Here is a 23,678-nt window from a genome sequence, read left to right on the forward strand (position 1 = left end):
ATTCGAGGAAACGAAAGCAAGCCCTTGCTGTCATGGGCAGCCAGGTGTGTCAGGGGAGATGAGCAGCTACTAGATCCTGGAAGAGATTTCCACTCCATGTGCCTAGGAATCATAGTTCCCTCCTGGGATAACATCCTTTTCCTCTCTGCTACTGGATCAGAATAAAATATTCCCAGAGAGTCAGGTTTGGAAGGGAGCTTAGGGATACTGAATCTAACTCTCTCATACTACAGATGGGAATCCCAAGGGCCTAAGGTGGGAAGTGACCCTCCCAGGTCTCCCGCGAGTCGTGGGCAGAGCTGAGACCTGCCGCCAGACAGCAGTCCCCTTCCTCAGCACCGCAGTCCCTGAACCGAGGTCTCACTTTGCCTCCTGCATCTAGAGCCCTGGGCCCCAGTTTCTCACTGATTTGAAAGCATCTGTGCTTTTCCAATCCACTTGTAATGAACCAACTTTTCATTTGATTGATATCCTTAATGGTACCTTTGACATTTCACTAATGTTTACTCTGTTGTTCTTTTTCTAGCATCTAGAGTCGTTGGCTTAGCTAATTACCTTTCATCTTTCTTTTTTCTCCAATATTAGCATTTATATAACACAGCGTTAGCAACTGTGTTCCCTCTAAATTCTCTTTTAGCTCATCTCACAAGTTTTGAGTATATTTATTTTTGCTCAGTTCTCTTTTAATCTGATTTCTATCTAATTTCTGTTTGGATTTCTCCTTTGATTCCTAAGTTATTTATAAGCATGATTTTACATTTCCAGGCAATTTTATCACTTAGGTTTGTTACTGATTTCTAATTCAATTTCTTTGGTGCTAAAGTAATCCTCACAAGTCAGACCCTTTGGTATTTATTGAGGTTTTGCTTTGTATTCTTGCTTGAAAAATCTGTTCTACTTTCAATGAAAAAATCCCCATGTGGAATGAACTGGTGCTATCCTAGAGAAGATGTCAATAGGAACTGGGTTGGGGCTAAGATGTGGCCCTTGTCCTTGTATTTACGTATTCATGATTTTATTCTATGCTTATTTATTAACCATCCACTGTGTGTCAGAGATGGGGCTAGTCCCAGAGATACAGTGAGAAACTACTAATAAAAATAAAATCGGCCGGGTGCGGTGGCTCACGCCTGTAATCCTAGCACTTTGGGAGGCCGAGGTGGGTGGATCACGAGGTCAGAATATCAAGACTGTCCTGGCTAACACCGTGAAACCCCATCTCTACTAAAAAAATACAAAAAATTAGCCAGGCATGGTGGCTGGCGCCTGTAGTCCCAGCTACACGGGAGGCTGAGGCAGGAGAATGGCGTGAACGCAGTAGGCGGAGCTTGCAGTGAGCCGAGATCGCGCCACTGCACTCCAGCCTGGGCAACAGAGTGAGACTCCGTCTCAATAAATAAATAAATAAATAAATAAATAAATAAATAAATAAAATCACACAACGAATTCTTCAATTAGAATTGGGTTCAGTATTAAAGGAAATACCAGGTTCTGTAAGAGTTTATGATACAGAGATTCCAACTCTGATTGAGGTCAGAGAAGGCTTCCCTGAGGAAATAGCACACAAGCAGATACTCAGAGAGACAGAGTAGCTGGTGCAGGGGTCCCAACGGCAGAAGAAAGGAATGGGTGGTTTCCAGAGGGGAAATTTGAGTGGCCAACAAACAGGACAGTATGCTCAACGCAACGCATCATCAGGGAACAGCACATTAAGCAAGAGAATAAGCATTTCACACCCATCGGATTGGTAATAATGGGAATGAGTCTAACATGAGAAACGAGAACTTCCATGCACTACTAGCAAATGTGTTCATCCGTACAACCTATTTAGACGGACTTGGCATAGCCAGAAAGTTTACACACATTCCATGGAACCCACGAGTCCATGTTTACATACATGCCCTGCAGAAATTCTCAAAAATGTCCACTAAGAGACGTGCATAAGGAATCCTCACGGTAGTACCATGTCAATAAATGCCGGAAATAACTGCATGTGCATAAGTGGGGCCAGCTAGGACGAAGGGTGGTGAATTCAGACGGTGGAACACCTTGCATCCACTACAGTGAACACTCCAGAGAGGCCCCGCCCAACATGGCAGTTCCCAGTCACACGCAGCTATTTCAATGTCAATGGATTAAAATAGAACAAAATCTAAAACTTAGTTCCTCAGTTGCACTAACTACATACCAAGTGCTCAATGGGCTGGGTACAGCGGCTCACACTTGTAATTTCAGCTTTTTGGGAGGCTGAGGCAGGAGAATCGCTTAAGCTCAGAAGTTTGAGACCAGCCTGGACAACATAGCAAGACTCCATCTCTACAAAAAAATTTTAGCAGGGCATGGTTGCACCCACCTGTGGTCCCAGGAACTCAGGAGATTGAGGGGGAGGATTGCTTGAGCCCAGGAGGCAGAGGCTGCAGTAATTCATGATCTTACCCCTGCACTCCAGCCTAGGTGACAGAGTGAGGTGCTATCTCTAAAAACAAAACCCAAAAAAGTCAAAACAAACAAACAAAAAAAACCCCAAGTGCGGCCAGGTGCGGTGGTTCACGCCTGTAATCCCAGCACTTTGGGAGGCCGAGGCAGGCTGATCACGAGGTCAGGAGTTTGAGTCCATCCTGACCAACATGGTGAAACCCCGTCTCTACTAAAAATATAAAAATTAGCCGGTTGTGGTAGTGCGTGTCTGCAATCTCAGCAACTCAGGAGGTGGAGGCAGGAGAATCTCTTGAATCTAGGAGGTGGAGGTTGCAGTGAGCTGAGATCGTGCCACTACAGCCTGGAAGACTGAGCGAGACTCCATCTCAAAAAAAAAAAAACCCAAGTGCTCAATGGCCCTGAGTGGCCAGTGGCTACTGCAGTGGACAGGTAGATGTAGAACATTTTTATCAGAAAGTTATATTAGGGCCGGGCGCGGTGGCTCACGCCTGTAATCCCAGCACTTTGGGAGGCCGAGACGGGCGGATCACGAGGTCAGGAGATCGAGACCATCCTGGCTAACACGGTGAAACCCCGTCTCTACTAAAAATACAAAAAATTAGCCGGGTGCGGTGGGGGGCGCCTGTAGTCCCAGCTACACGGGAGGCTGAGGCAGGAGAATGGTGTGAAACCGGGAGATGGAGCTTGCAGTGAGCCGAGACTGCGCCACTGCACTCCAACCTGGGCGACAGAGTGAGACTCTGTCTCAAAAAAAAAAAAAAAAAAAGAGAAAGTTATATTAGACAGTGTTGTTCCAGATCTATCAGAACCAATGCATATAAATCTCAAAAACCCAACGTTGCATGAAAGAAAATTTACAGAATGGAACCTAAGCATGATTTCCTTGACATGAAAAAAATAAAAAACATACAAAATGCATCCCTGTGTTGCTCCAGCATATGTGTGAATCTGCTTAGACAGGAAAGGGGCGGAAGGAAAAGAATGTTCTCAGAGGTCATGCTAGGCTCTGCCTCTGGGAGGGAGGGGAGTGAGTCCAGGGAGCAAAGCACGGAAGATTTCAGTTTTATTTCTACGTGACTGTTGTCTTCTCCTCTTTTTCATATGAAAACACAAATATGGGTTCAAACTGTGTTTGTGGGAGGTGACCTGGGGTGAGGGAGGGCCTCCCCGTGCCACACACAGTTTAGAAAGAGTAACTCTGTTTTATGAGTTTCACTTATTGGAGATGTGGGTAGGATTCCAAACTTGAATACAAAGTTTTGCCATAGGAACCGTAGCTGCCAGTGGTGGGTGACGTTGGCTTACGTATGTGACTTCTCGATGGCCCTTCCTGTTGGGCTTATCCAGCTTCATGGGGGCTTAAATTCACCTCCATGCCTGAGAAAATATCCAAGACGCAGAGGCTCTCCCTGGGGGTGAGGCGTTGCACGGCACCAGCCTTCTGCTGGGTTGAATGGCTCTGGTTCACAAGCTGAAAAGCGGGCTGCCTTTGCCTTCTTCTCCTTCCCTCTTTCCTTGCCTTCTTACCCTCTCCGCCTGATGCCTCTGCCACAGGTGGGGGGTTCAGGCAGCCACAGCCCTGGGGCTCTTCATGTTGGGAGGGCAGGGGCCGTGTGTTTTGTGTTGAGCCTCCTGTCCAGTGTCATGCCTTGCTGTTGTTTGCGAAGCCATGCCAGAGACACGTGGAGGGTGTGTGTGTGTACACGCACCACAATGGCCAGAAGAAACCAAATCCGGCGCTGTACAAATTCACAGGTCAATCAGCTTTGCCACAGTACTTTCTGAGTCCAGGTCCCCGACCCAGTCCTACCGCCGGGGCAGCTGAGCCAGCAGACGCCCCCCTCCCCATGCATTGGGCACACGAAGGTCCCTGAACTGCACACCAAGCTTCCAGTGCCAGGTCTGGAGACTGAGAAAGCAAAAGGGAGGATCTGGGGGGCGGGGGGAAACAGATTAAGAAAAAAAAAAATCTGCCAAAGAACTAAAAAAAAAAAAAAAAAAAAAAAAGACAGCCATAGAGATTTTCGTTGAGTTTTTAAGTGACAACTGCTCAGGTGACTGGGAGAGAGATTTTGCTTTAAAAGATTGAGAGGCTGTCTCCTCTAATGAGAGGCACTTGAAAATTATGGATCAGTCCCAGGTCAGTAATTCCTGTCGAGTTTGGGGCAGCTGGAGGTCAGAGGCCCCGGTAGAACACAGATTCATGCAGGACGTCGTTGGAGAGCAGGCTGGGTCCTCAGCTCTGATGTAGCAGGTTGTCGTTTAAGTAATTAACAAGGGTAACAATCTCTCCTGAGACATCTGGTCCCCTAGATTGTTATTCTGCCACTGGCTCTCATTTCTCTGTGGTCCAAAAATAGATGAGCAAGGACACAGGACCTGACCCTCCCTGCTGACACATGCTGCGATTTCAAAGAACAGCCAAGCTCAGCTTGGAAAACAAACTTCCTGCCTTCCTGCAAGGTCTAATGTAGGTTCTCAAACGGCACTGGCACCACTCTCGGTGAACCGTGCCCAGGGAATGGGGAGGAGCAGCGACCTTGAGGGAATGGGGTGGGGGACCACTCGTTTGACAAAGGAGGAGACTGAGCCCAGGAAGGGTAGAACACCGGTCCAAGGACACCCAGCTACTAAGTGACAGAGCCCCAACAGGAATCCAGAGCTGTCCTCCATGGACTCACTGCAGGGCTGCGGAACTTACCGGAGCAGAAGGAAAGTTAGATATTTGTGCCTTTGAAAATGAGAATTGATTTGCTCCTTCGAGAAGCCATACCAATGGCTCCAGGTCATTCGCAAGGATTAGTGAAGGCCAGTCAGCAACAGTTGAAATCAAAATTGAACAATGAAGCTGTTTGCTAGACGCTACTAGCAAAATAATTGGGTAATGCCAGTCCCAAGGTGGGGTGTGCGTGTGAACTTTCCATCAACCTCGGGTCAGCTCCTAAGCTTCTTCATCTTCTAAGTTCAATAGGCTGCAGGTGAATGAGAGTTGTATTGGAGGACACAGCAGACTCCCCTCCTCTGAGGCCAGACCTCGGTGGCCAATTATCACCCTGTTCTGGCCCCTAAAGTCAGAATCTAGGTGATGATCACTCATCTGATTCAACTGGACCATCTTTTAAAGTGACTCTTTTTTAAAACAGCTTTATTGAGATATAATTCACATACCATAAACTTCACCAATTTTAGCATGTTCTTAGGATTGTACAACCACCTCCACACTCTAAGTTTAGAACATTTCATCACTCCCAAAAGAAACTTTATAGCCATTAGCAGTCACTCCTATTCCTCTTCCCTAGCCTCTGGAAACCACTAATCTATTTCCTGTTGGTGTGGCTTTCCCTATTTTGGACTCTTCATATAAATGGAATTATACAATGTGGGGTCTTTTGTGACTGGCTGCTTTCATTCCCTTAGCATCATGTTTTCAAGGTTCATCCACATTACGACACAGAGCATCACTTCGTTCCTTTCCAGGGAATAGTATTCCTTTGTATGGATGGACCACGTTTTTGTTACCCATTCATCAGTTGATGGACCTTGGGTTGTTTCCATTTTTTACTATTATGAGTAATGCTGCTAGAACATTCATGTACAAGTTTTTGTGTGGATGTATGTTTTCATTTCTCTTGGGTGTTTATCTAAGAGTAGAATTTCTGGTTGATACGGGAGCTTTATGTTTAGCCTTTTGGAGAACTGCCAAAGTGTTTCCAACTTGGCTGCACCATTTTTGATTCCCACCAGCACGTATGGGTGTTCCAGTTTCTCCATCTCCTCACCAACACTTGTTGTTGTCTGTTATTTTCACTCTAGCCATCCTAGGGGCAGTGAAGTCCCATCTCATTGTGATTTTGATTTGTGTTTCCATGATGGCTCATGATGTTGTTGAGCATCTTTTCATGTGTTTGTTTATCTCCTTTGGAGAAATGTCTGTTCCTATCTTTTGCCTTTTTTTTTTTTTTTTTTTTTTTTTTTTTTGAGACAGAGTCTCGCTCTGTCACCCAGGCTGGAGTGCAGTGGCACAATCTCAGCTCAATGAAAGCTCTGCCTCCCAGGTTTACACCATTCTTCTGCCTCAGCCTCCTGAGTAACTGGGACTACAGGTCCCCGCCACTACGCCTGGCTAATTATTTTGTATTTTTACTAGAGAAGGAGTTTCACCATGTTAGCCAGAATGGTCTCGATCTCCTGACCTTGTGATCTGCCCGCCTTGGCCTCCCAAAGTGCTGGGATTACAGGCGGGAGCCACTGCGCTCAGCCACCCATTTTTAAATTGAGTTATTTATCTTTTTATTACTGATTTTTTTTTCTTTTTGAGACAGAGTCTTGCTGTGTCACCTAGGCTGGAGTGCAATGGCACAATCTTGGCTCACTGCAACCTCTGCCTCCTGGGTTCAAGTGAATCTCCTGCCTCAGCCTCCTGAGTAGCTGGGATTACAGGTGTGTGCCATCACGCCTGGCTAATTTTTATATTTTTAGTAGAGACGGGGTTTCACCATGTTGGTCGGGCTTGTCTCGAACTCCTAACCTCAGGTGATCTGCCCACCTTGGCCTCCCAAAGTGCTGGGATTACAGGCGTGAGCCACCACACCCGTCCTTATTTTTATTTATTTATTTTTTTGAGACAGAGTTTCACTTTTGTTGCCCAGGCTGGAGTGCAATGGCACAATCTCAGCTCACTGCAACCTCTGCCTCCTGGGTTCAAGCGATTCTCCTGCCTCAGCCTCCTGAGTAGCTGGGATTACAGGCACCTCCACCATACCTGGCTGATTTTTATATTTTTAGTAGAGATGGGGGTTTCACCATGTTGGCCAGGCTAATCTGGAACTCCTGACCTCAGGTGATCCTCCTGCCTCTGCCTCCCAAAGCGCTGGGATTACAGGCATGAGCCACTGCACCTGGACTTTATTACTGACTTATAAGAGTAATTTATATATTCATCAACACAAGTCTCTTGACAGACATATGATTTACAAATATTTTCTCCCATTCTGCTGGTTGTCTTCTTATTTTCTTGATAGTATTGTTTGAAGCACAAAAGCTTTCAAAGTTTAGTGAAGTCTAATTTATTTATTTTTATGTAGTGGGCTATATATTTTATTTCCTTTTCTATAAATATCATCTTAATATGGCATAAAAAGATAAGCAATTTTAGGAATACCTAGCAATTTATTTTCATGACCTCTCTAAGGCAGGGATGGCAGTACTGTTTCATTTCACTTAGCTCTAATAGACTGGTGGTAGCTGATGGCCATCGTCTGTTACAAAATATTCTAAGGCCGAACCCAGACAGGTGAAAAAAAGTACACAACGATTGATCAGTAAGGTTGGCCATGGGCACAGCAGGGAGGTAGAGTGCCACGTTTTCACTCTAAAAGATCAACGTGGAGTCTCCCATGGTAACAATGGTGCTTATAAACTCAGAACTGGGGGAGGAGACATCTACATGTTCCACTGCCCTCAACTCTCTCTCTTTATGCAACCTCAGGTCGCCGGCACCTGGGATAGCCAGCGGGTAGGTTGGAGCAAGGGGAGGATGCAGAGACAGAAAGAAAAGAGGAGGCCAGCAGGGGCTGGGGAAGGACTCCCTACAGCCTTGTGAGTTACCGAGTGGCCTCGATTTGCATGGGGTGCCAGAAGGACTAACAAAGTTCCCATAGTCGGCTTGGGGAGAATATTGCCAGCCACTTTGAAAACATCGGTTCTCCGGGTGTAGAGCAGGAGGAGGAAGCTTTTGGGAAACTGCCTTAACCAGGGCCTGTGAGGCAAGGATGAGGTCCCTGATTAAATCTTGAGCATGATCCTAAAACCATCCTCAGCCTTGAGTCTGTCTGGGACTGTGCTGCTGCTCAGTGCTCATCCCTGGCTGGGCTGGGGCCCAGCAGGCTCTGAGAGTTGACCGACTTCAGTGTGCACTGGGCTTCCTCCTGTGCCCCCACAGCAGTGGCTCTGGTTCCATCGGGAGGCCTGGAAGCCGTGGAAGCATCTATCACCTTCGCCTTGCATCTTGAGCCTTCTCTTTGAAACACCTGGGCCCAGGAAGAACCTCACGCTGGCAGCTGCTGTGCGGGGGCCAGAGGCAACCTGGGGAGAGGTCTTCCCTTCCCGTTTCCCGTCTGCACCTTGGAGCCCCTGTCCAACACACGCACCCAACACACACCCTGCACACACGCACACCCCAGGATGCAAATGATAACCGCCGCGCCATCACTTGTGAAGCTTGACAGAAAATAATGAGAAACACTAAATCTTTTATAAGGTCAACACTTGCCTTAGCCGAGCAGCTGTCAAACAAGAAAAGAATTTAGCGCCGGAGCCACGAAACTTCCATCGGCTCATTAAACCCAACAGGGCCCGGGCCTGGCGTGGCGGAGGAGACGCGGGGCCTTCCGTTTTGTGTCAGTAATTTGCGGTGGAGGAGGCAGAAGAAACAGCCAGCGCCAAAGGGGCCTGGGGGCTGGCTGGGGAATCGTTAGCGCGCCAGGAGCGGCCTCGGCTCCTAATTGGAAGCATTGGGCATTATCAACGGAGGATTTGCCTCAGTTCCCTGACAGCTCGTGGGCCCAAAATGATCGCCCACTTGTCAGTGTAAAAGACCATTAAAAACAAACCATTTTGATTTAATTGGAGGCGGTGCACCGCGGGGCCAGGTGAGGGGCTCCTCAGCCCGGCTCCCCCAAGCTGCCGCCCCCTCTCCCTCTGTGTGGTGGGGCTCGAGGGGGTGGGGTGGGACAGTGTGTGTGTGTTTTCCAGACTTTTCGCCTTTCAAAAACTGTCTGAGAAAGGAGTGAATGGGAGACGGAGGGAACTTCACAGCGACCGTGAGGCCGCTTTCAATGGGGTTGTCAACAAAGGCCCTGACAAGCCGAGCCGCCGGGGAGGGGGGCGCCCCCTTTTCTTTGCAGAACGCAGATGATGGGAGGCTGCTCAGCCCTTTCTTCTGGAGGGGTCCTGCCGCAACCTGCCCACCCCCGCTTAGAAATATCAGGACAGGGGAGGTCACGGCAGAGCCTGATCTTCAGTGGGGAGGAGGATTTTTTCTTTTATCGTGAGGACTAAGAAGAAGTTAGTGAAGGGACTGTGTTGACGGAGACCCTGCTGAGGCATCTTTGCGAATGGGACGGCCCTTAGAGATCTGGGGTGGTGTCTCAGCAGGGTTCCCCCAGTCGAGGCCAGGGTGCTGACGATGCCTGCTTGAGAATCCTACATTGTCTCAGTGTGAAGAGGGCGCTTGTATCAATATTAACTTAAACTCCTGGTGGGTTCTCCCACCGGGGCAGGTGCCTCCAAGCACCTGCCATTGTGCACGGAACCTGAGCATGACTCGGAGTGGAGACTGCCTGATGCCAGGGACTGTAGGTTTTGCATGTTGATTCTCGGTACCATGTACGCCGTGGGTGCTTGATAAATATTAATTGGCACTTGCCAGATCTCAGGTCTGTATGTTTGTATATTAATCTCACCCCCGTCTCACAACACGGAGATCTCATTTGCTGCTTTCTGCTTCTCTGACAAGACAACACACGCAGGACCACACAGGGCTGGGGGGCGTGTTAGGGAAAGGGCAGGAGGCATGCCAGCTGATCCCTTCCTAAGCCTCCACTGTTCATTCTGATGAAGGATCGGGCTGGGAGGAGACACCAGGTCCCTGGTGAGCATCAAATTCCAGAGCTCCAAATTTTACTGCTGAATTTAGACAATGGGGATTCTTTAATTACCTTCTCTGGAAATTTACCTGACAGTGCTTTCTCAGGTAGCACAAGGTGCTTATCCAGCCACATGGTTCCTCGGTTGACAGTCTTTGATTTTGTGCTCGGTTGCAAATTAAGTCCTTTGCTGAGCCGTCCATGCAGTGCCCGTCAGGACTTTATTGCTCATTAATATAGGCTGTTGAACAACTCCTGCGTTACTGCCAGGGAAGCTGGGGACACACTCAGATGTTTGGTGTCCTCGGCCGATGGGGGTGGAGTGTACTGCAGCGAGGTTTGATGTTGTTATTCCCCTTTTATCTTATTGGAATAGTGACCAGGAAGGACTTTTTCTGGTATCTTTTAAGAAGGAGTAGAACCTTTCTGTGGCTGACGAGGCTAAGCCTGACAAGTCACAAATAGGACTATTAGAGCTAAGTGTCCTCAGCTAGATAGCAAAGATGTTAATGCCATATTGTAGGCATGGTTCTAGGGAAATGTCAGCAGACAGGAGGCCTTCAAAGGTCTTGGGGTAACTCTACTTTTAGAGGCACCCAGTAGACACCAAACAAATCTTGGCCGGATCGTTGAATGAACAAACAGATGGACAGATGGATGAGGATGGATGGATAGATGGATGGATAGATGGTTGGATAGATGAATGAATGGACAGATGAATGGATGGATGGACAGATGAGTGGGTCAGGGGCCTGGGGATGAGGCAACACAGCCCTTAGGAATGCATCCAAGATTCAGGCACCCTGAAGATCTCTGCTATGCTCAGCTTAAACTCTAAGTGGAAGAAGTGTTTTACTTTCTTCAATATTTGTACCTGTCTCTTTCCAAGTAATCTGAAGGCATCTGGCGGATTGCATGCAATGTGAAACAAGGTGTTTAAGGTCTGGGCACAGTGGCTCATGTCTGTAATCCTAACACTTTGGTAGGCCAAGGCGGGCGGATCTCTTGAGCCCAGGAGTTCAAGACCAGCCTAGGCAACATGGTAAAACCCCGTCTCTACAAAACATTCAAAAAAATTAGCCGGGTGTGGTGGTATGCACCTGTAGTCCCAACTACTTGGGACGCTGAGGTGGGAGGATCACCTGAGTCCGGGAAGTTGAGGCTGTGATTGTGCCACTGCACTCCAGCCTGGGTGACAGAGTGAGACCCTGTCTCAAAAAAAAATAAAATAAAATAAAATAGAATAAAGGGTTGCATAAAGCATAGTCTGAAGAAAAGTGTAGCGACTCTCAGGCCCCTGGTTTGAACAGATTCTAACTCTTGCTCAATTTCTGTTACATGAAGCCAAATGGAGCACATTCTATCATGTCAGGCATGTTTTTTCCACAACAGAAGGGACGACAGTGTACTCAATGATTAGGGACGCAGGGCTTTGAGTTCCACACATCTGAGTTCCAATTTTGGTCCTATCGCTTTCCAGCTGTGTGACCAGGGGCCTCAGTTTCTCACATAGTAAGTAAGGATCACACTACCCGTCCCGTGGGGTCATTGCCAAGCCTGGCATGGTGCCTGGCACACAGTGTAGGCATTGAAGACATGGTGGCTTGTACTGTTATTACTGCTATTAGTAGTACATGAATCCGACTAAGCTTCTTCCTGAAATTGCCCTCCAGCAGGGAATTTTCACGGAGATTCTTGTATTAAGTGATTCAAGTGGCACTGATAGACAGCTTCAGCCACAATTTTATTTAAAAATATGTAGAAATGCAGTGTAGCTTGACAAATCTTCCATGCATATGGGTAAAGGTAGAGAATGCAGCATGCACTGGGTGAAGACCGTGGTGCCTGGGCCGTCCACTGTTGCTGCAACGCAGGGTTCCCCCTTCCAACATTCAGAACTCTGCCCTGGGGTGCAATCGAGACCCTGGCTGCCTGTGAAGAAATGGTATCTGACTTTGGGAATTCGCAGGGCTGTCATGTAGAAGGGAGAGAAGGTGATTCCATGGGGCTCCAGAAGCAAGAAACACCATGAGGAGGAGGTAGAAGGCAGATTTCCACTGCACTTGAAAAAGAGCTTGCTATGGACTGAATGTGTCCATCCAAAATTCACATATGATGCTTGTTTGTTTGTTTGTAGAGACGGAGTCTCACTAAGTTGCCCAGACTGGTCTTGAACTCCTGGCCTCAAACGATCCTCCCACCTCAGCCTCGCAAAGTGCTGGGACTACTAGCGGGAGCCACCACGCTCAGTCAACAAAATGCATATGTGAATCCCTGACCCCCAGTGTGACGGCATTGGAGATGAGGCTCTTGGGGAGTTCATTAGGTTTAAATGGGGTCGGGAGGGTGGGGCCCCCATGATAGAATTAGCGTCCTTATAAGAAGAGTGTGTGCTTCCTCTCTCTCTCTCTCTCCAGCAAGTGAGGACTTGGTGAGAAGGTACCTTGGCTATATGCCAGAAAGAAGACCCTCACCAGAACCCAATCATGCTGGCACCCTGACCTTCGACGTATAGTCTCCAGATCTAGGAGGAATAAACATGTTGTTTAAGCTCCCTGGTCTATGGAATTTTGTTATAGCAGCCTGAGCTGACCAAGACAGAAGTTCATAAGCCTTAGGGCTGTTTAACAGACAGAGGTGGTCTCCAACTGCCCATTTCCCTTTGAAAGCCCCATCATGCCTCATGTCAAACATATGAAAACACATCCACCTGCCACAGTAAACACATATTTGAACGTAACTGTAAGAGTGGAGTTGACATGACCCTGGGAGCTGGGGCAGCTGGCTTGCTGAAAATACAGGTTTGATGGCTGCCCCAGACCCACTGGATCAGAGTCCTGGACTCTGCATTTTTTTTTTAAGATGGAGTCTCACCCTGTCACCCAGGCTGGAGTGCAATGGCGTGATCTCAGCTCACAGCAACCTTGACCTCCCAGGTTCAAGCAATTCTCCTGCCTCGGCCTCCTGAGTAGCTGGGATTACAGGAGCCCACCACCATGCCCAGATAAGTTTTGTATTTTGCTAGAGACAGGGTTTCACCATATTGGCCAAGCTGGTCTCGAACTCCTGAGCTCAAGTGATCCTCCCACCTTGGCCTCCCAAAGTGCTGGGATTACAGGCATGAACCACCGCACTGGGCCTTAGACTCTGCATTTTAAACATCTCCTCAGAGGATCCCAGGCATAGCCAAGTTTTCACATAACTCATCTACCAAAGCAGCTTCCAGGGCCTCGTCCCTCCCAGAGGCTTGGTTGCCCCATGACCCTCCCCTAGCCAGGCCTGTGCCACGGGCTTCACATGCATGATTGCACCTGGTCCTCTCTTTTGCCATCCCCACTTCACGGATGCAGACCTGGGGCGGGCACCAGGCAGGCTGGGACCTGGAACTGCTCTGTGTGGCTGCCCAGCCCACAGACACAGCCCTCCTGCTGGGCTCGGCCTCAGCCTCCCACTTTTAATGCAGTAAGCCTGAATCCGGGATCAGCCGCCTCTTTCCTTTTTAGCCTTGGGGCCAAACTGCAATTTAAAAGATGCCCGAGATTTTATCAAGGTCTAGAGGCTTTTGGGGCAGTGGGAAGTTTGGTTTATTGCCAGGGCTTAAATCAGCCAGAGCAGGCCCGGCCACGACACTCTGGACACTCATAAAATCCCTCATTCCTAACTGCCCTGCACTTTCCTTCCCAGGTCCTGCATTTAGCCCCGCACTGGCCCCCGACCTCAGTTGCAGGTCTGTAGTATTTATCAGCTCTTTCAGGGCCTGAGGCTTGGAGGCTGCCAGCCAGAGTCCAAGTCCCCACCTGGCCACATGCTAATCAGGCATGTGACTTTAAGCTTCTGAGCCTTAGCCTCCTTGCCTCAGAGACAGGGTGACTCATCTCTACCGTGTGGGGTTACTGCGAGTATTGACATGAAATGGGATAACTCACAAAAGCACCCAGGCTTGGGCCAGGCGTGGTGGCTCATGCCTGTAATCCCAGCATTTTGGTAGGCCAAGGTGGGTGGATCACTTGAGGCCAGGACTTGGAGACCAGCCTGGCCAACGTGGCAGAACCCTGTCTCTACTAAAAATACAAAAATTAGCCGGGCGTGGTGGCGGGGGCCTATAATCCCAGTTACTCAGGAGACTGAGGCAGAAGAATTGCTTGAACCCAGGAGGCGGAGGATGCAGTGAGCCAAGATTGTGCCACTGTACTCCAGCCTGGGCAATAGAGTGAGACTCCGTCTTAAAAAAATAAAATATAGTTTAAAAAAAAAAAAAAAAAGCACCCAGGCTGACACTCAAGAAGGAGTCAGGATGTGTGAGCTATTGATGTTATCATTGCTGCTGTCTGGGAACTCTGTCTTTAGGATAACTTCTCCCCTCCACTCTCCCAGCCATTGGACTTTGGTCAACCTACCCACACTTTTTTTTTTTGGCACCACCCTAAGGCATCATTTCCTAGGACTCCTTTGAGGAGAGGAGGGGAAGAAGACAGAATCAGTCTTCATGAAACCTCCCCATTGTCTTACTTCCCCCTACCCCAAATGTGTTCACTGACGCCATGCACTTTGCATCTCTGAGGGTAGCCAGTCAGGCTCTGTTAGCCAGCATCTTGATCCATTTCACCTGCAGCTTTGCCAGAGTTCAGTTTGAATGAACCCTGAGTTTATTCCAGGAAATCATCTGATGCCATTTATGGGCAAGAATCTGCTGCCGGCCCCGTGTCAGGTGGCACCGTGTCAGGTGACGCCATGTCAGGTGGCTTTGGGTCCCCACCCCACCAACCTCGCTGGGGTCGGGGGATGGAGGCTGACAAGTGGGGACACTCAGAAACCAGAAGGAACCTGGGTAACATAGCAAGACCCTGTCTCTACTAAAAAGTTAAAAATGAGCTGCAGGCCTGTAGTCCTAGCTACTTAAGAGGCTGGGGTAGGAGGATCATTTGAGACTGGGAGGTAGAGGCTGCATTGAGCCATAATTGTACCACTGCACCCCAGCCTGGGCAGCAGAGTGAGACCCTGTCTCAAAAAAAAAAGCTTCGAGGGAGACGTTGAGGAAGATGCTACTCCCCAAACTCCTTCCCAAGCCAGTGGGATTCTCTCTAGATCATAGGAGATTTATTCTCCTGGAGATGAACTAGAAGTCGGAAGAGGAGATTGGGGACCTCCCAAATTCCATCAACTCCCCAAATTCAACATGAGACTCTCGCTGCCTCTAGAAATTAGAAAGATGTGACTGATGCCCAAACCAACTGTCTTACTCATTGATTCTGGTGATTTTCAACAAAAACGTGAGATACTTTTGCATATAATCAGGGAGAACCACCTTCTGGATTAGACAAAAAGCTTCTGGAGCTAGAAGGATGAAGGGGGCAGCCAGGCTGGGGGTTCCCAGGTTGCAGGACTGGTTCTGTTGGAAGGGTCAGCTTTGGTCATCCCTTCACTGCTGGCCTCTCCAGGCCCCACCACAGACACTCCCAGACTCTGAGTGCTGCTCTAGGAGCTTGGCCGCTATTCCCCCATCACTCCCTACATACACAAATGCCTCCTTTCCTCTTGTCTCTGCCCCAGACCTTCAGCTCTGGCTATTTGTGGCTTGCCAGTATTTGAGCAGCAATGTCACCTCACAAGCAGGTGCCTAAAAATTCTGTACCTCTGAGGTGCCAGATTATGTAAAACCAATTAAGCTCCTGCTTTTTTTTTTTTTTTTTAAATGAGACAGTCTTGCTCTGCCACCCAGGCTGGAGTGTAGTGGCACAATCTCTGCTCACTGCAACCTCCACCTCTGGGGCTCAAGTGGTTCTTCTGCCTCAGCCCCACCGAGTAGCTGGGATTACAGGCACCTGCCATCACGCCTGGCTAATTTTTGCATTTTTAATAGAAACGGGGTTTCACCATGTTGACCAGGCTGGTTTCAAACTCCTGACCTCAGGTGATCCACCCACCTCAGCCTCCCAAAGTGCTGGGATTGCAGGTGTGAGCCACTGTGCCCGGCCAAGCTCCTGCTTTCATGCCTGTAGCAAGTCAGCTCGTCTGCCTACTGATCCATGTAGAATGGGGGGTGTCTGTATTTAGAGAGGAAGTGTCAACTCCATCAGGGCCTCTGAATCATTCTTCCCATTGCCCTGTTTCCACATGTGACACATTCCATTCCTGTACTTGGTGCCCTCCACAGTGACACAGGACGATTCTTATTCGGATGCAAGGAAGCGACAGGACTCTTAAAATACATCACTGGTGCAGAGATCCTTAGAGGGGCAGTAGATCTGGCAGCTATCCTTCCCGGGGTCAGATACACCTTTGTAGAGATCCGCCCATCTTCATTTTAACCAGGCAAGCCTTGTGGAGAGGCAGAGGCGGCAGGGTGGACAGACTAGGAGCCCGCTTGGGGGGTTTAGCAGAGAGTTAACTTTCCAGCCAGCTATGATTTGTAAGAGAGCTTAAAGGTGGGAAAGAAAATCCTTTTCTTAGATTCAGCAGCTTTCACTAATCAGCTGCATCTCTGGGTGTCACTGCTTGGCTGGCTGCTGAGATATGTTTTTTTCCCTCCATCTCCTGTTCTATTAGGGAAGCTAGGGGACCCAGGAGACCCGAGGCAGGGTTAGTCTTCCACGAACAGAGGAGTCTGATCCCAGCGTTCAGAGCACAAAAGCTTGTAAATCAAACTGTTAGCTTAATAGCTTGGGCCATTATTCTAAAGCAGTGGGGCTGAAACCAAAAGCCAAATGAAAATATAGTCAATTTGTTCATACTTTAGTGACTGAACGACTATGTAATGTTGGTGGGTATTGGCGGTGTAGAGAGACAAGGACTGTGGGGGCAGGGGCGGGTGTTCTGGGGGTGGGGGTGGGAGGGGAACGTGGAGACCGCCCCCCCCCCGCCCCTGCCAGATGCTTGGGCAAGCCCCCTTCTAAAATGGATGTTGGGTCTCTAATTATAAGATGTACTTTTTATGATAAAGATCCAGACTCTGGAAGTCAGCAGGCTTCGCTGCTGGAGCACAGCCCTGACCTTCATGCCCGAGGGAAGCTGAATATGCAAAACCGGACTTGGCCAGCAGCATGCGAACGTTTGGTGAGACATCAGGAAGAACTGAGCTCAAAGCTGGGGGTCGAACACTGGGATGAACACCTGGGGAAGAACTCAGGATCTCCATCTTTTAAAAACATTTTAAAAATTGGCCTTACTGGTTTTGGAAAAGCTACATCTACTCAATGAAAAAAATGCAAAGCATATAGAAAAGAGCATCAGAGAAAGGAAAATCAGCTTCAACCCCCCCCCCCCACAGATCACCACTGCTACCATTGGGGGGCCCTCCTGCCAAACGTCTGTACGCATTGTGCACTCAGAGATGCTTGGGAGCTTCTCTCCAGACGGGGTCCCATGGCATGGACTCTTACCCAACAACATGTTATTAAAGTGGCAATAAATACAGATCAAAGCCATGGTTGTCAAGGTCTCCTAACATGTACTTGAGCCGTCTCTTCATCCGTGGCATCCTGCCTTTCGCCACTGTCATCGGCCACAAGCTTTTGGGGGCACTCGCTCTCCATCTTTGGGCAGAAGGATGTACCGTCTGCTTTGCGTGGCCATGCACGAGGGGCTGGTTGAGAACCAGAGGAAGTGCTGTTAGCCAGGGCCCCTGAGAGGGCTGCCTGGGCAAGTAGGGGTGTCTGGACCCTGCCTGGAGAGCCCTGAGGAGGTTTCTGCAAAAGGCACAGGAACAGGGTGGGCCGGTCCACGCAGGGTTACGTTTCATGGGGCTATCGTTATGGCAGTGGCCTCCGCCCTTCAAGCAAGGTTGGTGTCTCCGGACCATTTCAGGCTGCGGACACGGGGCACCTGGGGACACCCGAGGACACCTAGGGCAGACCTTCTCCAGACTTCCCAGCCCAGGTGCCAGCTGTGCAGCTGCCTGTGTGTTGGTCTGTCTGTCCATGTCACCCCAGGCCAGTGGCCAGCAGCCCCACGGCGGCAGTCACACCCAATTCTGGCCTGTTTGCCAGCATAGTGTCAGTGCAGGGAACAGGGCCCGGCACGAAGGCGCAGGTGGAAAAGATTTGTGAATGAGCGAGTGAATGAATGAATGATCTCCACAACCATCCTCATGGCAGCTGCTACTTATAGGCAGTTAATATGGGCCAGGCGTTCTGCTAAGCGTGGTTCACACGTTCTCTCCAGATCCTCCCAGCAGCCCTGCCAGGGGAGCATTTGTTAGCCCATTTTACGGAATAGGAAGTGGGTCGCGGGCAGGTAAAGCCACCTGACAGGTAGGTGTGGCAGGGTCACCACTTGACCCCATTTGGCTGTCCCTGGAGTCATGTGTGCACACAGACGTACCATGCTACTCCCTGCTGGCCTTGCGGTCTGCCCTGCAGACCTAGAACACTGGGCCAAAGGGCAGGGGAGCGTCCCTATCCCCCCAGGGCACAGGGGCATCGGCCCCAGCCCAGCGGCTCCTCCATTCAGGGATGGGAGACAATGAGTTCACGTCCCATCCCCAAACTGAGCACCTGAGAAGGATCTGAGCTGCTCCCCCTGCTGGCTCACCCTGGGTTTGGGGTCTGCACCTCCAAGAGCCCCCATCCCCTCCCACATGGCTCCTGGGCCAGTGAGCTGGGAATCACAGAATCTTGGATTGGAAGGGACACTCAAGAACTAGTCCCACCCGCTCATTTTCAGATGAGGAAACTGAGGCCCGGAGAGCCCAGGCCTAACTGTCCTGGAAGGAGGGCCCCTTGCTGGCTGCTGGCTAAGCCCCCTCGTGGGCTCCGGCCACCCGGGGCAGTTGCTGGTGGCACAGACCAGAAAGAAGACACGTCTGTACTGCCCTGCCTGGAGGGAATGCACGGTGGGGGACGTGTCCTCTTCCCTCTTTGGTCCCTCTCCTCTCACGACCCTGTAAGTGGCCCGGGTCATCGGGGCGGGGGTCTCAGCAGCCCCTCTGGCGGGGCAGCCCCCTCGTGGCTGGCGGGGTCGGTGCAGCAGCCGCGCCCTGCCTGCTGCTTTTCCGTGTGAAAGGTGTTTAATTATTTCTGACAGAGTTCAGCGTCGACATCTGTTCGTGAGCGGGGAGAGTCCATTTAGGTTATCCATCACCGTGACAGGTTCAACTTTTTTGGAAGCGCTTTTCCCTTCATAATGGGGCCGGGGTGGGGGCAGCAGATCAGCGGCAACGCCAGGCGCAGACAAAGGCCCTTCCGGGGCTTCACGCGCGACAGACACCGCAGACAGCAGCTCCGCTGCGGGGAGTGGCCCTGGCTGCCCGCCCGGACCTCTGAGTCCAGGCCCGGTTGGTGGCTGCCAGGATGGTGGGTGCTTGGGTGCTTGGTTTGGGAAGGGGAGAAAGGGGAGGCTCATCAGGTCCGTAACAGGCTTTTAAATTCTTCTGTCACTCTGGGCTGTATTGGCAGTTCAGTCTTTCATCCCCTCATTCATTCATTCCACAGATGTTTACTGACCCCCTCCTCTGTGCCAGGCACCCTGCTGGCCTCTGGGGACAAGGTGTGGAACTGATAGGCACGGTCCTGGGGGCTCACATTTTACTGAACAAGATGATAAAAATTACAATTACCCAGTTAATTAATTGCAGAGTTAAGTGCCAGGAAGGGGAAGAAAGGGCCCCTTGGTGGCGAGACTGGGGACCTGTGGGTGGGGCCTGGAGGTGAGGTAAGGGGTCCTCGGGAGGCCCTGGGGCTAGAAAACCCCAGATTGGACCCAGACTCCACTTCTCACCTCGGCAAGCCTCAGTTTCCACATCAGTAGAATGGGGGCATGATATCTATGAGACGAGGCATGCTCAGCCCCGGGTGCATTCTAAGGGCTCAGTAAATACTTTTTGTTGGTGTTACTTCCTGACAAGAAGGGGACTGCGTGTGACACCTATAACGGCAGCACTCTGTGGGCCTAAGGGTCTCTGCTGGGTTGGACAGGGCAGCATCCGGGGATGAACCCTGCACAATTCCGCATTTCCCTTGGCCCCAGGTTTCCGGCCAGTAGGATAGGGAGACAGCCTGCTGCTTTAACGCCCAGCATCCTGCGAATATCCTCAGGAAGGAGGAAAACACTCGGCAGATACTGTGGCTTGCATGTTGATTTTCTTTCTCATGATCTTTATGGCCTGATAGGTCACGTGTGCCAGCTTGGGCCCTGCCATCAGACACACCTCGGTTACTGGCCCTGCCACTCTGTGGGCAAGGAAGGTGCTCCCCCTCTGCCTCTCATCCACACCACCCGGTCAGGACGCTTGTTCTGAGGATGAAATGAAGGAATATGCATACATGACCTCACACAGTGCCTGGCACGGAACAGGAGGCCATCATTCCTGGTTTGCTATTGTTCATAGCCATATGTCAGAATAACGGTCTCAAGACTGGCAGACCCCTGGTCAGCTGAGTCAAATCCCCTCTTTTGAAAATGGAAGCTCATTCTATGTGCATTTAGCTCCTACTCCGGGCCAGGCACCATGGGACACAGGTGAGTGAGACCGGAGCTCCCAGCACAGGTGTAGCACCGTTACCCGGAGCCCTTTCCTTGCTCTGCTGAGGGGAGACCACCTGAGTGTCCTGTGTCCATGGTCTTGGGCTCTAAGTCAGAAAGGAGGGGGCTGAGTGGGGCTGGGAGTCAAGGCCTAAAGCAGAGTCCTGCAGAGGACAGCCCATGCCAGGGGAGTGCTGGGTCCCAGTCCCTTCTCAGGCAGCGTTCCCACGTACCACAGGGATTCTCACAGAGAAAAGAGCAGGGAGGTGGCTGGGTGTGGTGACTCAGGCCTGTAATCCCAGCATTTTGGGAGGCCCAGGCAGGAGGATCACTTAAGCCCAGGAGTTCGAGACCAGCCTGTCCAACATGGCGAAACCTCATCTCTGCAAAAAATACAAAAATTAGCTGGGCATGGTGGTGCAAGCCTGTGGTTCCAGCTACTCGGGAGGCTGAGGCAGGAGAATGGCGTAAACCCGGGAGGCGGAGCTTGCAGTGAGCTGAGATCCGGCCACTGCACTCCAGCCTGGGCGACAGAGCAAGACCCCGTCTCAAAAAAAAAAAAAAAAGGCAGGGAGGAAAGACCACAGCCAGGGCCAGGATGGAGGCTGTAGATGGAATCTGCTGAGTAAGTGAGAGAGCAGGGGAAGCAGAGGAAGTGACATGGCTGGAAAAGGCAGAGAAGCTAGAGATGAGCCATGCTGTTGAGGGCAGGAGCAGTGAGAGGAGCTGCAGAGCTGCAGTGACTCCCACCACCTCCCGAATGTACTCGGCCCTGTTCCTCCCTTGACGTCTGCTGTGCACGGAGGCAGCGCACTGACGGGCGGCGGGGCGCATGGTCATTGACATATGCTGGCAGAGGCCACTTGGGCAGAACATGAGAGGCCGCGTCAAGGGGGGCAGAGCAGGTTTCTCCGGTGAAGCTCTACAGCCTGTTCAAGTGCATTAGGCTCAGAAAGGCACCGGCCCTTCATTGTTTAAATTGCAGTTTAATGTGGCACAGCAGCCGGGCCTGGCTGGCCAGGAACGTTGCTTTGTGCAGCTGTCTTCCTGGGGCCGGGGGGGTGCCTTGTGGCCTCCGAGAAAGGCTCCCTCTGCCTGAGCTGAGCACACGCAGCTCCTTCAGCCCCATCCTGAAGCCACTGTTCCCAAATATCCCATTTCCCTTTCTCCGTATGGTGCCCCCGGCTCTTACACTGACTGTTCTTTCCCTGCCAAAAGCTGTTGAAGATGAATCCCTGTCTGGGTTCTACAGGGCTACGTGCTTGAGAGAACGCCGGTTGAGTTCTGAGGCCAGAACGTGGCGCGTTCCCTGGGTCCTTATCTAGGTCAGTCTGGGTACATGTCGCACGCTTGCCCCAGTCCTTGGTAGACCTTTGCTCCTCTCTCCCCAGGGACGTCGCTCTGTGGGAAGTTCATCCTGGTTGGCATGCATCTGTCTTGCACCCCAAAATTCCCAGCGCAGGATGTCATGCATCAGCTACCCCTTCCCTGGAGGGAAGTTTGGCCCAGACAGCCTCCGCCCCAGGGAGACAGCCCCTGCCCCAGGGAGACAGCCTCCGCCCCAGGTGGACAGTCTCCTTCCAAGTGGATAGCCTCCTCCAGGTAGACAGCCTCCTCTACAGGTAGATAGCCTCTGCCCCAGATGGACCGCCTCTTCCCCAGGCAACAGCCTCCTCTAGGTAGACAGCCTCTGCCTCGGGTGGACAGCCTGCTTCCCAGGTGACAGCCTCCTCTACGTGGACAGCCTCCTCTACGGGTGGACAGCCTCCTCTACAGGTAGACCACCTCTGCCTCAGGTGGACAGCCGCCCAGCCTCTGCACCCAGATGGTCTGGGTTCAGCCCAAGACTCTGCCACTTCGCAGCATCCACTATGTTCCCTGTCCGGAAAATAGGCCTGGTACCAGCAGCTGCCCCCTTCAGTGAATGTGAAAAGATATGGAGATGGTACACATAGGCTCAGCTCCGGGCCTCAGGAAGTGCTCAAGAAACATGAGCTGTTGCTGCTGCTGCTGTTGTGCTAATCGATGGCGAGAAGCCCACAGAACTTAGAGACAGCAGGTAAAGACCTGGCAAGGTGACCAGCAGCCAGCATGAGGCAGGGAGGGGCATGGATGAAGGTGACACTGACCTTCTGGAAGTGAGGCATGTGCCACAAGGTGTCCAGCTTCACGGGCGGCTTGTACTTCCTCAGCTGACTGCTCCGGGTCTCATACAGCTTCCCAAGGACCACCTGCAGACCAGGGAAAGGCAACGGTGAGACGGTCGCCTGGCTATTTGGAGAAGGCCGTGCTGAAGGAATACAAAGACAGGGGGCTGGGATTCTTGGCATGGCAAGATCCTCGGTCACTTTCCTTCCAGCCCCAGCCCTTCTCCAAGGCTGTTTCACACCACCTGCCTCCATGGTCCTGTCTCTGGCCACAGCTCAGGAGACGGGGGGGGGGGGGGTGGAACCCCAGGATACCCGGAGCATTCCAGTCCCTGGAACACGTGGGATTCCAGCATGCAACCACCCTGAGGGCATGGATAGTGTCTCAGTCATCCTTGAACTTGTCCTCCGTGGCTAACGCAGTCCCAGTGGGTCCCCAGGACTCCATGGTGTCTGAATGAAGAACTGCATGATTCGAGAGGTTAGTGTCTCTTAGAACAGGTCCTCCATGGCCTGCTCATGCAGAGGAGTGAGAGCTTATTCGGGGAACTCGGGGACCCCCCACCATGGTGTCTCTGCAGGTGTGATTTCAGAGACACAGTAGAAGCCCGTCTGCTGCTGACCTGCGTGCCTGTGCCCTCTAACAGGTGCCAGCAAGTCCACTGTTAGAGCCACATAGCTCATAAGGTCTGTTCTGGACTGATCCAAAAGACTTGGTTTGGCTTTGACTGTGTCATGTCCTGAGATGTGTGAGGGGACAGGGCATAGGCAGCTGGGGATGGGCTGGAAGCCCTGGTCTGGGAGTCATCAGTATTGGCTGCAGCTAGAGCCACAGACCTGCAGCCCCAGGGGAGTGTTGGGGACAGAGGCCTGGTGGAGTAGCCCTGAGGCCAATGCTGCCAAGTCCTTTATCTCAGGGCTCGGTTAGGAGGGGCCCAGGGCATGAGCTCACAGGCTCTCAGGTTTCCTTTATGTACTTTCTCGTAAA

General features: G+C 51.0%; 2 protein-coding genes across 15 annotated transcripts in view; one reads left to right on the forward strand and one right to left on the reverse strand.

Annotated features, from left to right (window-relative positions):
* Positions 1-23,678, forward strand: part of DDX31 (DEAD-box helicase 31) — a 180,699-nt gene that overhangs the window by 107,632 nt on the left and 49,389 nt on the right. For 2 of the 13 annotated variants that reach the window (XM_045374013.2, XM_074016171.1), the window contains exon 20: positions 17,026-17,507. The exons of 10 other annotated variants lie outside the window; for them this stretch is intronic. In XM_045374013.2, coding sequence (XP_045229948.1) covers positions 17,026-17,074 — 49 coding nt within the window. In that variant the 3' untranslated portion in view covers positions 17,075-17,507. Of the gene's footprint in view, positions 1-17,025; positions 17,508-23,678 lie in introns of those variants that run through there. One more of the 13 variants, XM_074016172.1, reaches the window with a different exon arrangement.
* CFAP77 (cilia and flagella associated protein 77) overlaps positions 1-23,678 on the reverse strand; it is a 169,596-nt gene that overhangs the window by 8,701 nt on the left and 137,217 nt on the right. The window contains exons 5-6 of one of the 2 annotated variants that reach the window (XM_045374020.3): positions 22,673-22,774; positions 11,655-12,017 (exon numbers count right to left, since the gene is read on the reverse strand). In XM_045374020.3, the coding sequence (XP_045229955.2) occupies positions 11,769-12,017; positions 22,673-22,774 (351 nt within the window). In that variant the 3' untranslated portion in view covers positions 11,655-11,768. Of the gene's footprint in view, positions 1-11,654; positions 12,018-22,672; positions 22,775-23,678 lie in introns of those variants that run through there. The other variant, XM_045374021.3, reaches the window with a different exon arrangement.

Source organism: Macaca fascicularis, chromosome 15, assembly GCF_037993035.2.
Source record: "Macaca fascicularis isolate 582-1 chromosome 15, T2T-MFA8v1.1".
NCBI classification, from domain to species: domain Eukaryota; kingdom Metazoa; phylum Chordata; class Mammalia; order Primates; family Cercopithecidae; genus Macaca; species Macaca fascicularis.